Source organism: Numida meleagris, chromosome 19 (genome assembly GCF_002078875.1).
Source record: "Numida meleagris isolate 19003 breed g44 Domestic line chromosome 19, NumMel1.0, whole genome shotgun sequence".
In the NCBI taxonomy this organism is placed as follows: domain Eukaryota; kingdom Metazoa; phylum Chordata; class Aves; order Galliformes; family Numididae; genus Numida; species Numida meleagris.
The window spans coordinates 425,599-437,358 of NC_034427.1; the positions used below are offsets into that span (position 1 = coordinate 425,599).

At 56.2% G+C, this 11,760-nt stretch overlaps 1 protein-coding gene across 4 annotated transcripts in view; it reads left to right on the forward strand.

Moving 5' to 3' along the window:
• DLGAP4 (DLG associated protein 4) overlaps positions 1 to 11,760 on the forward strand; it is a 71,383-nt gene that overhangs the window by 16,903 nt on the left and 42,720 nt on the right. For 3 of the 4 annotated variants that reach the window (XM_021416266.1, XM_021416270.1, XM_021416269.1), the window contains 3 exons: positions 1,754 to 1,868; positions 4,715 to 4,765; positions 5,834 to 6,077. In XM_021416266.1, coding sequence (XP_021271941.1) covers positions 1,754 to 1,868; positions 4,715 to 4,765; positions 5,834 to 6,077 — 410 coding nt within the window. The remainder of the gene's footprint in view (positions 1 to 1,753; positions 1,869 to 4,714; positions 4,766 to 5,833; positions 6,078 to 11,760) is intronic. The other variant, XM_021416268.1, reaches the window with a different exon arrangement.

An 11,760-nucleotide genomic window follows, 5' to 3' on the forward strand; every position in this document is an offset into this window, starting at 1 on the left:
AAAATAACTGTGGAAATCCTGCCTGCTCTGAACCCCTGCTCCCTTCCTTTGCACATTCTTCAATGGGAGCAGAGTTGGGTCCAGGGGTCTCCAGTGTAAAATACCCACATTGAGACACTCAGGTTCTTCCTGCCTTGGGGTAATTGTCCATTCACGTCATGCCCATCAGAGCATGAAACTTCACCAGGGGGTGAAGTTACCTTTGGGGTCCAGTATGTGGCTGGCCTGGAGCGCAAGCATGGCTGCCATCTGCCGACCAGCCCCTTGTCCTTGCCCCCTTGCAGAAATCTCTCTGGAGCTGTGGCCATGCAGGTTGATGCAGGGCCACAACAGTGGCACAGTATCTGGAGCAGAGCAGTGGCCCCACGCTCCATTGTGGCCGCATGTCTCAGTCTCCTCAGCTAGAGCCACTGGGCCCCATCCTAGTAAGGAGACCTTTGCTCCGTCAGGGCCCACTGCCTGCTCTGTGACTCAGTTTCCCACAGGCGGATGATGAGGGTGGATCAGGGTGATGGCAGGCACAAGGAACTCAGCGGATGGCCAAGCTCAGCAGCAGTTCCCCAGAGGGCCAGGTTTCTCCTCCATCACCTGGGAGAAGAGGTGACTCCTGTGTACATCACACCCCAGAATGGAGGCTCAGGAGATGCCATAATCCTTCCTGCAGGTCTGCCCAGCCAGGAGACAGCCTGCAACCTTCCCAGGTGTGAAGGACAGACCTCCCGCACCCCACAGCCCCCCCAGGTCTCACCGCCACACTGCTCTGTGGGGGCCACAGGTGGTTCACAAGGCAGAGCCGCTGCAGTTCACCCCTCACCATGCCTGCCTGTGCCCTGCTACTTGCTCCAGAGCTCCACCTGCCCCTACAGACCACACACACATCAGAGATGGCACTGAGCTAATGTGCAAGGCTGTCACACACCCACCTGATCTGTGACAAGGACTCCAGCAGCCTCACACAGAGTCTTGTGGTGGCAATGACGGGTGTGAGAGCCACATCCTTCCACACCCCTCCTTGCCCTCCAACATGACTCCCACTCTCCCTCCAACACTCCCAGACCCATTCACCCAGCTCTTGGCAGTATCCCTGGTCTCAGCAGGGTTGGGCTCACCAACAGCCCTGCTCTTCTGCTGCTGCAGAGGCTCCCACTGAGCCCCAGGCATGGGACTTCCCTCACAGCCTGCACCAAAAACTGCTTTGGAAATACTGAACCCCTTTGCTGCTGCAGCACTACCATCCAGGCTTAGCTTCCCCTGGTCTTCTTCCAGATAAACCTTTGGGTTCCTCTATACAAACAAGCAAGCAAGCAAACAAACAGAAACCCTGCAAGTATTTCTAACAGTAAAGTCCACAAAAATATCACAGAAAAATAATTTCTCCCCTCCCGACCCTTCCCACCAGTTCAGGCAGGGAGTAGCAGGCTCCATGACCACTCTCAGTGCTGGGGCTGATCTGTAACTGGGACTATGACTCTTGGGGCTGGCACAGATTCTATGTGCTCCCTGGGCTGGACAAACCTAGCATGTACAAAGTACCAGCTTAAACCAGGGGACAGCAAGGTGAGAAGGCACTTCCATATCCTGTAGCAGCTGCAGCCAGGGCCAAGCAGCATACCCAGTACCCAGCACCAGCTCCATGCTGCCATGCGTTCCTGTGCCTGGCAGCGTGGTCTGGCTGGGACGGCAGCTCCAGCACAACCCCAGTGCTGCCCGCTCCCTGGGGGACACCCCTGACACCCTCTCTCTCTGCTGGCAGGAGCCTGGACCGCCTGGACTCTGTCGAGATCCTCCTACCTCCAAAGTTCCCAACCTGGGAGGAAGAATACAACCAGATCTCTGACAGCGTCAATGAGTCCAGTTGCATCAACCAGGTGAGGTGCTAGAGAGTGAAGTCCCACTACACACTCAGCCCAAAAGAATGGAGGCTAGTAGACGGGGGGTCCCTTAAAAACAAGGCACCAGTTGCACTCTATCAGCAGATGTGCTGTTCTCTGGATGCTTTACCAAAGGGTCAGAGCCAGCTCCTTAATTCACACTGCACTCCTTTTGCTCTGGCTTTTCCCTTGTTTCAGCACGGCTGGTCACTGCAGCCATGGCCATAGGTACGGCAGCCTGGAGCCCTGCATGCTTCATGATGATGGGCAGAGCTCAGGGCTGCACTCGAGCTTTCACTGCACAGCACACAGGAGCTGCCTGCAAGGCTGCCCACTCCTGCTGCAAGCTCCATGCACTCTCTGGGTGGGCACAGGGCCCAGGCCAGCCTCACTGGTGCAAAAGGCACACGTTCTGTGGCTGGCTGCCGGGGACCCAGCAGAGGGAACAGCAGTCCTGCTACACTCTGAGGGCCCCATCCCTTGGGAAGCGGCTTGGACCTAGGAACAAGGTGCCTGTGATTCAGGAGGCTGGCTTGCTAACCAGGGATGTCTCCCTTGGGTACTCCTGGTCCTCATGCCTCTGGGAAGGGCAGGCAGAGCCAAGGATGCCATGGAGACACTGATGGTGGGTGGCAAACCCTGACCACAGCCTCTGGACTTAAATCCCTGTTCCATGCCATGCCTCCCCTTGGGATGAACCTGGATGGGCCTGGGGCCTGGGTGGCTATAAGGCAGCTGCCTTGCAGGTCAGAAAATCACTCATACCAGCATGAGGCCCTTGCACAGGTCCCATGTGCTCATCTCCACTCCAAGGTGGGACTCTTCTTTTTGGGATGCAGGTGGAGGTGCCTCGGGCTCCACGAACTTTGCCTAGCTGTGTCACTGCCACCCTGAGCCTCTGTCATGTCCTGTCTCTGTTCATGTGTGTCTGCGTGGGAACACGTGCACACACATGCCCTTTCCATGCTACTGCAGCTTGTCTCCCACATGCTGCCAGTGCTCATTGAACAAGGGAGGCAGAACAAGGCAGCAGTTAAGGAAGCAGGCTGGATGTGCGATAGCAGAGCCTGGAGGAGGGCTGGAGGTGTGTGCTGGCACCCGCTCCAGGTGTGCGGGGCTCTGAGCCCACATTCATCCCCACCCGGCTGCTTCAGCCCCATAGCTGGCTTATGCAGCTACTAGTGGCAGAGCAGCTGAAGCCATTTGTGAAGAGCTTTGGGGAAGGACACAAAGCATTGCTCATGGGCATACTGTGTTCTTTGTGGTCAGTCTTGTTTCTTGTACACAGACAATATGCTAGGTGTTTATGTGCACAGGGAAAGAGGTCAGGGCCGTTGCATTCCTGTCCTTTGCATGTAAACCTGTGTCTGAATCCAGGCCTCTGCCAGGAGCATGCTGAGTCTGTGCTCTCTCCCAGCCCGTATGTGCCACTTAGCAACTGAGAGCAGTACCCTACAAAGGCATCTGAAGTGTCTCAAGCAGTCTGCACTGTGCCAGGAGCTGCCCAATTGTGCCCCTTTCCAGACCCAGACCTGCAGACCCATAATGCCGACTGCTGCGGCACTGGCTTGAGCCTGGGCCTGGTGTCACCATTTGCCTGCCTTCCTCCAAATCAACCAGTGTCTGGCTGCAGCTGAATTGGGATCTAAAGGCGTCCCACAAACTGCATAGGTGTTGATTCAGGGTGGAGTTAGCACAGCCACCTCACCTGAGGCCTGAGTCTCTGGCAGGTCCAACCTGCCTTTTTGTATGTGCTGCAGGCAGCTCCTCCCCTGATCTCACTATTGGGCAACTCCCAACACCTCCCTTGTCAGACCTAGCATGCAGAAGCATCTCCAGCTCTCAAAGTCCTCTCCACTTCATTTTGTGCTGGCTGAATTCCACCTCTGGAAGCCTCTGGAAATGTGGGGTTCATCTGATGAGAGCATCAGCATCTACCTGTAACATGAGAGGACAAGTGGCTGCTGACACCCAACTTTTCTGAAACACACTTCAAACTGTGCCCTATGCAGAAGCCCCCAGAGCCTTGAGTACATTTGGCATTTGAACCTGGATTCTTCCCAGAAGGGGCCATCTTGAGCAACTTGTGCAAAAAAGAGCTCCTGGAGTGAATGTGTTTGTAGACTGGGAATGTAGGGAGCTGCCAGGAGATGGGGAGAAGGGATTCCTCACAAAGGCAGCGCATTGTCTATCAGGTATCTGTCCTGATGCCAAGTACATTCCATGGCTTTGCTGTGGAGAGAAGAGAGTGGATTCTATGGGCCTTCCTCCTGGTGTAGGGACAGAAGGGACAGCAGCAAGGTGGCCAGCCTGACCCCAGCCAGGGCAAAGTACAGTTTCCCCAACAGGGAGCACTTGGCCTGTCGTCCACCCAGCTCTGCAGCTGCAAAAGCTGTTGCTGCTCCAGGCCACACCATGAGGTTCCAGGGCTTCATGAGGTACAAGTCAGGAGTCACACCTGCCCTTGTCCCACAGCCACAGGCACCACATGCGTGCCCAGGGTGCCCCAGCACTGTGTTCCTGCTGTCAGCGTCCAAGTGTGCCCTGTGTATATGTAATTAATATGCAGTGCATACAACAGGTTAAACGCATCAGCAGCCTTTCTCTGTCTCAGAGATGTCCCGTGGAGCTTTGCCATGCCATGTTTGTGCCGCTGTCAAAGGGGCCTGTGCAGCATTTTGCTTGGCATCTTATGGGCTCTGAAGTTTGTACCAAAGTGTCTGCAGCACGGGCCCCAAGGAAAGGGCCATCTGCTCCCCCCGTCTGTGGTCCCTGTGCAATGGCTGTCTGTGTGAGGGCTACCCCTTTCTTGGCCTTTAACCTTCTTCAACTCTTTCTTCCAGATCTTTGGATCCCCCTCACTTATCCCTCAGATATTTACCCATGGAGAGCAGGTACCGTCCCGCTGGCGTTCCCTCTTCCTTCTCCATGGAGCTTTCTGGGGTCTCCCTGGACCCCCACAGCAGGGTGTGAGGCAGCTGTGGGGCACACTCGCCCAGGGCCAGAGGATGAGGACAACGCATTGCCCAGGCCAGGGCACTGCAGTGCACCTGGAGAGTTTGATTTCCGCGGCCTAGGCAGAGGGTTTAGGAGTGTTCTAGGGGGAAGCAATGAGCTTTTTCAGCCAAACCCTGTGAAGCCCAGAAAAAGCTACAGATGCCAGCAGCAGGCATAAATAGTGTCCTTGAAGCCAAAAAAAAAGGGCCAGGAGAGGTGGAAGTGGGCAACTGAGCCATCCTCAGCAACTCTCATCATCAGTATTTCAAAATGCTTGCAGTTTCAGGCTAGTTCCATTTCAACCCAGGTGAGCATCCTGAGCTGAAGCTGAATCAACTGCTGCTCCTAGAGAATAGGGCAGGGCCAGGGAAGGTGGAGGCGGCAGGAAGCGGGGAGCGGGGAGCGTAGCTGCTCCTGCTCAGGCCATGGTGGGCCTCAGCCCACACACTTGGCATTCTCCTCTATCACTCAGGCAGGGCTCCAGTGGCATGGTACCCAGCACAGGGCCAGGCAGCCTGGCCCAGGGTATAGAGACACATTCCCAGCCCTGTGCCCCAGTGCAGGGCCGGGGCAACCCCCCCACTGGGGAGCACACCTGCCCCAACAGGGTCTCATAGCTGAGCTTGGGGTCCTCTGGCCACGCCAGCGGACAACCTCTTGGTGGCCGGGAAGGGATTTTGTCCTCCTGTACTCCCAGCCTTTCCATCAGAGACAGGGCAGTGCTTTGCAGCACTATGGCGGTAAGTGCCTCTGCTCCTATGGGGACCCTCTGGCCTGGAAGGAGGGTCCCCCCTTCCCTTGCCCAGGACCTGTGCCAGCCAGCACTGCTCCTCTTGCTCTGCTTGAGTCTGATCAAGACTGCTTGGGAGCCACAGCAAGGAGGGGAGTAGAGCAGGCTGCAGGAGGGAGGGGAAGGGGCCCAGCCCTGGGCAGGGGGTGATTGTTCTGCCCCTCTTCTCATGCAGGCGAGAGAGCCAGAGCTGGGGGAGCAGTACGAGGCGGTCTGCGACTCTACCTACAGCGAGGCCGAGTCGGCCGCTGCCGAGGTGCTGGACCTGCCCCTGCCCAGTTACTTCCGCTCCCGGAGCCACAGCTACCTCCGAGCCATCCAAGCGGGCTGCTCCCAGGATGAGGACACCAGCTCCGTCCGCTCCATCTCCCCCCCGCCAGCAGGCAGCCTCAGCGGCAGCAGGACCCTGCCCACCAACAGTGAGTGCCAGCGCAGCTGCGGCGGTGGTGGGGACAGGGCTCTGAGTGCCCAGGGGTGCTGGGTGTGCAGGCAGCTCCCCTCAGACACTTTACAGGGTATCTCAGCCTCAGTCATTGAAGGTTTCTGTGGGGAGCATCTCTGAGCTTTCTCTGTGCTGGTGGGAGTGGACAGGGATGGTGCCAGGATGGCTGAGTTGAAGTCTCTGGATGTGGATGCTGAAATGGCCAATGGGCTCTGGTTGCAGAGTTGGTGCAGGCTGCAGAGGTCAGGGAGAACTCAGCGTCTGCTCAGGAAAGGCAAATCCAGCTGGGAGTGATGAAGCAGGATGCCTGCCTTGCCCTACTGCAGGCCCCCGGCAGGGTGGGAGCACTGGCTGAAGTACTGAGGGGCTGCAAGTGCAGCTGGAACCTTCAGCAGAAAGTCTCCACTGCTGATAGCTTTCATCCTCCTCATGCTCTCCACTTTGCATCTCACTGACATTCCTCCAGTCTGGGCTTTGACCTCTCTCTGAAACTCTTGGGAGCAAAAGTGTACGTCAGGAACTCAGCGTTCATTGCCCCAGGGTCGGAGCATACCCTGGTCTCTTCAGCCCCTTCAGTCAGAGGCAGAAACTGGGGCCAGCAGATGGAGGTCAGAAGGCATCTGCCTTCATCCCTTAGTGATGGAGGAGTGACAAGGTTTTGGAGTTTGCTGTGAACTCCTTTAGAGTAGAGTCAACCTAGAATCATCTATGTTGGAAAAGACCCGTGAGATCATCAAGTCCAAACATGACCCAATATTACCAAGTCCACCACTAGACCATGTGCCTATGCACCACATCCACATGTCTTTTAAATATCTCCAGGGTTGATGACTCTACCACTTCTGTGGACAGTTTGTTCCAATGCCCAACCAGTCTTTGAGCTGGAAGAGACCCTTAAAGGTCATCTAGTTTAACTCCCCTGCGATGAACAGGGACATCTACAGCTCAATCAAGTGCTCAGAGCCCCATCCAGACTGACTATGAGTGTCTCCAGGGATGGAGCATCCACTGCCTCTCTGGGCAACCTGTGCCAGTGCCTCACCATCCTTATTGTAAAAAACTTCTTCCTTATATCCAGCATAAAACTCCTCCTTTTTAGTTTGAAACCATTTTCCCTTGTCCTATCACAACAGACCCTGCTAAAGAATCTGTCCCCTTCTTTCCTATAGGCCTCCTTTAGATATTGCAAGTCCACTCTCAGCTCTCCCCAGAACCTTCTCTTCCCCAGGCTGCACAGCCCCAGCTCTCTCAGCCCATCCTCACAGGGGAGGTGTTCCATCACTTGGATCACTGGGCTGCTGCTGGCATTGTACTGCCTGGAGGTGGGTCTTTCAAAACCTTCAGACAAGGAGGTGCAGGGAATTTATCCTTTGGCTGGACTGGCTCCAATCACTTTATCTCCTGGAGACACACTGAATGGCAGCAGCCATGTAGTTATTTAAGGCATCTAGTCCTATGTGCCCCTTGCCCATCAAGTATACTTGCCTAGACACACCCATTCAGCGACTCTGGTGGGAAGCACAAACATGTCTTGCTCTGAATTTCATAGCAGTAAGGAGTCTTTTTGAGTCCATTGCCCAGCAACTTGCAGCCTCAGTGTGCTCTTGTTCCTGAGCGATTGTGGTATTCATAGTTCCAGATGCCTCTGATAGCATTATTCTTTCCAGACAGGTCCTACTCTTTTAATTAGTAATTACTATGATGGACAAAACCCTGGCCTCTCCTTTGGAGGTGATGCCAGAGTAACTCCATTGCCTGGGGCAGGGGAGATTCCAGGCACATCCTGGAGTAGGCAGGAGGAGCAGGTGCCAGTGTCCCGCCAGGACTGCACATGCTGCTGGAGACACGAGGCAAACAGCAAGCAGTCACCCACGGGCACAGCCATGTAAGTCCTGCTGGGCAGGCTGATCCCAGCATGAGCAGGACTGGCACCCATCTGCAGAAGCATGGGGCAGCATCAGAGGAGCCTCCACACAGATGCAGCTGGCAGAGGCAATGGAGAGCAGAGAGCATGCTGCCCAGCTCTGGGCCAGAACCCTATGCCAGCAGTGGGCAAGAGGAGGAGTGGGAAGGGGAGTGCAGGCAGCCAACAAGTGCAGCCCATTCCCATCCTGCTCCTCCTGACAGCACGACTCAGCACTGCCACAAGCCCGGGCTAATGCTGGGAAAGAAGAGCAGCCCGAGCAAAGGACTAGTTGCCACCTTGCACGTGCCATCTATCTGTGATACGAGCAGCAGAAATTTGCTAATTTCCAAAACATCCTCCATCCCTTTGCGTTACCTGCAGGGACTTGGAGAGGGATGCAGATATGATGGAGGGGGTGGGGAGCAGAGGGGGCATCTGTGTTTGTATGCATGTATGACAGGGAAGGCAGGAGGCATATCTGGGCAGCAGTCACATCTTTCATCAGCCACCTGGTCTTGGTTCCTCCTGCAAACACTCGTGTGCATCGGTGAGGCTGTGACTGGTGGCCGCTGTGCTGTAGAACAGGTCTCCCAAGCTCCCACAGGTTTCTCTATCTTTAAGGAATGTGCAGGGTTTGAATCATAACACTAAGCAGTGAGGATGTGTGGAAAGCTCCATGTTACAGAGGACTGCGAGCCCCGGGATCTGTGGCATGCGTGTGCTCGGGGGGTGGGAGAGGCCTGACAGCTGTCATCCCTCTGACAAGCTGCTCGGTGCCACCCACAAACTGGTGTCGCTCCCACATTACAGGGCAATTAGCTCCCATCTGACAGCCAGAAAGACAGATGATGAGCTGCCCTTGATCAGCCTTAAACAAAGCTTTGCCCGTTGCAAAGCAGGAGACTCAGAAGCCCCCATGAAATCTATTCATCTAATTGCCAGGTGTTCTGCCGACAGCCCCACTCACCTCTGTGCATTACAGAGGGCCCCCCAGCCCCAGTGTCTTCTTACTAGAGGCATCACTAGAAATTGCGTGATTAATAGACTGCTTGGTAATACTGAGCTGCCTTCAAAAGGCCCTTGGTATTTGATGTCCAGGGGAAATGGGAAAGCAGAGAGGTGTGCAAAGCACAGCAAAATAAGGCAAGACCCCATCCTAGCCTCCAAAAAATGACGCAGTGGCAGCAGGGAAAGCTTGTACCAGGCCAGTTCCCACTCGAGCTCTTCTCCAAATGCCTTTTGTAATAGCAGCCTTGCTCATGGCAACACCCTGCCCTGGGATTCATCAGCCTGTTCCCAGAAAGTCCTGTTTCCCAGCTGCTCGTACTGTGCCCAGCTCTTTCAGGGAGGCCAGGGGATGCAGCTCTGCCTCCTCCTCTTGCTGACCTGTCTTTGCTATAAATCCCTGAGACAAAAGCCATCCTCGACAGTGTGAGCTCCAGGGGCAGCGGCCCTCAAGTTCTCCCTCTCTGCTGGCGCCATGGCAGCGGCTCTGGTGGAGGAGAGGCTGCAAGCCTTGAGCCAGTCCAGTAAGGGAATTGCAGCATCCAGAGCAGAACGAGCTAAGGAAAGGCCAGTGCTTCCCCCCAGTCAGAACCAGACATGAGCTTGTCCCTGCAGGAGCCTCCAGGGTTGCACATGCCTTGTGCCTATCTGCAGGCCACAGCTTTGCCTAGCCCACGAGAGCTCTATCTGGGGTACAAACCCACCAAACGCATGACAGAACAGTCACCCTTCTGACCTCTTTGCATTGCTTTTTGCTTGTTGGTTTGTTTTCTTCATCTCTGAGTTAGTGAGATGGTTCCCAGCAGCACTGCTGTACCAAGAACCCTGCACTGGGAGGGGCAGATCCCAGCCCTGGCACTGGCATCCCCACGCAGGCTCTTGCAGGGAGGGGCACAGCAAGACAAATGCCCACACCTTGCATCTGAGCGGGCCCACAAAGGCTGCTTCACTACAGAACGAGTTACCATGACTTCCAGGAAAATTAAGTCGCAATAAGTTGGGAGGGAAGGGTCCCTCTCCCTCTCCAGCTCTCATGTAGGCAGGCACACTGTGCTACCTCTCCTCCCTCAGCTGGCCAGTGGGAGGCCACCAGCATGCCCAGAGCCGGAGCACAGCGCTCTCCTCTCCGGGAGAAAAGCCCACAGTGTGGCTGCAAAGGGAAACACAGCGCAGACGGGGCGTGAAAGGCTGTGCTGAGCAGCGGGACCCCCCACCAGCCCCATGCTAATTGTGGTGACCAGGGCTCAACCCATATGGTCTTTGAGGAGAGAGACTGTTATCATTGCTTTTAGATTTTCTCCTTCTTTTTGACCTAGATTTCACGTTCCAGAAATAGCTTTCTCTGACATACCAGTAGGAAAGGGATTAGAGAGAGAGAGAGAGAGTTGTCTGTGCATGTGCATGCACCAGAGAAAGATTTATGGTGCATGCTCCACGGGTGCTTGTAAGGGAATAAGGGAGGGTATGAGAGTTCCGTGATCTGTTCATACAACTGCAAGACACAAAGAGATTTGTAACAACTGTTCCTCTCCATATTTACCTGCTCATTTTTTATCTGCTTTCCTTGTTATTATGGAAAATCCGCTACCATGCCCAGGCTGCTCCCTCTTACCAGGAGGTCCCTGATGTTGCTCCATTACTGTAACGCTGCTGCTACCTCCATACCAAAGTACCTCCATCCCTCTGCAGCAGTGAGGCTGCCCTCGGTGCTCCCTGCTGCACCCATGCCAGCAGATACAGGGCAGGCAGAAGTGGCTCAGCCTTAACACTATAAAGTGAGCATGGCACCGAAGTCCAGGCCATCTCCCAGCAGTGCCCATATACAAAGCAGGAAAGAAATGCAGCTGCCAGCGTTTCCTTTCGGTAACATGCTCAGAAGCCCCATCCTTCTCACTTCTTACTACTATAAGCCGCGCTTTTACTCAGTAGTTCCATCCATGTGCAAGCAAAGGAGAAACCAGAGCACTAAGAGCAGCCCAGCTTGCTAAATTCCCCCTGGCAGCAACAGCAGCGCACTATCCTCAGCAGGGTGAGATCCCAGCAGTGTCGCTGCCCGGCCTGGGCCTGTGCTTGAAGTTTCCCTCCTTAAATCGGTGGGGAGCAGAGGTCCTGTGGCGTGGGCCTCGCTTTGGGTGCTGTGTTTGTAGCACAGCAGCACATCCACAGCAGCTCCACTGCCGTGACCAAGAAGCTGGCACAGGGCACGGTGCTCCGCACGGCTTCTCTGTGCCACAGGAACCCGAGCAGGCCTCCACCAAACGCAGGGAGCCATAAGCAACACAGAGTAACGAGGGCCGACCGTGGCTCCGGGAACTCGGGCACGCGCCGGTGTGAGCCGCTCGGCAGCACCGCCGCCCACGGAGCCGCGTGCTAAGGCCCGGCCGCACAGGATCAGCCCCGCGCAGCCCAGCGCCCACCGCGGTCCCGAGCAGGGGACACCCGCGGCCAGACCCTGCGGGGGGACGGAGCCGCGCTGCGGATGGTGTCGGCCCCACAGCCCCGGCGCTGGGACAGAGTTCGGCAGCGGGGCTACAGGAACGTCGGCCCCACTCCCGCGGCCAGCAGCACGAAGCGAGCGCAGTGCCGAGGCCTCCATCCCGGGCGCTTTCTGTTTCGCTTTCCCCTGCCCGCCGGGTTTCCTCCACCGTCCTCCGCGTGGCGCTCCCTTCTCCCGCCAGCACGGCCCCGAGCCGGGCGTGAGAACGCCCCGCGGGCAGCGGGCGGGGCCGGACTGGGGGCGCCGCCGCCG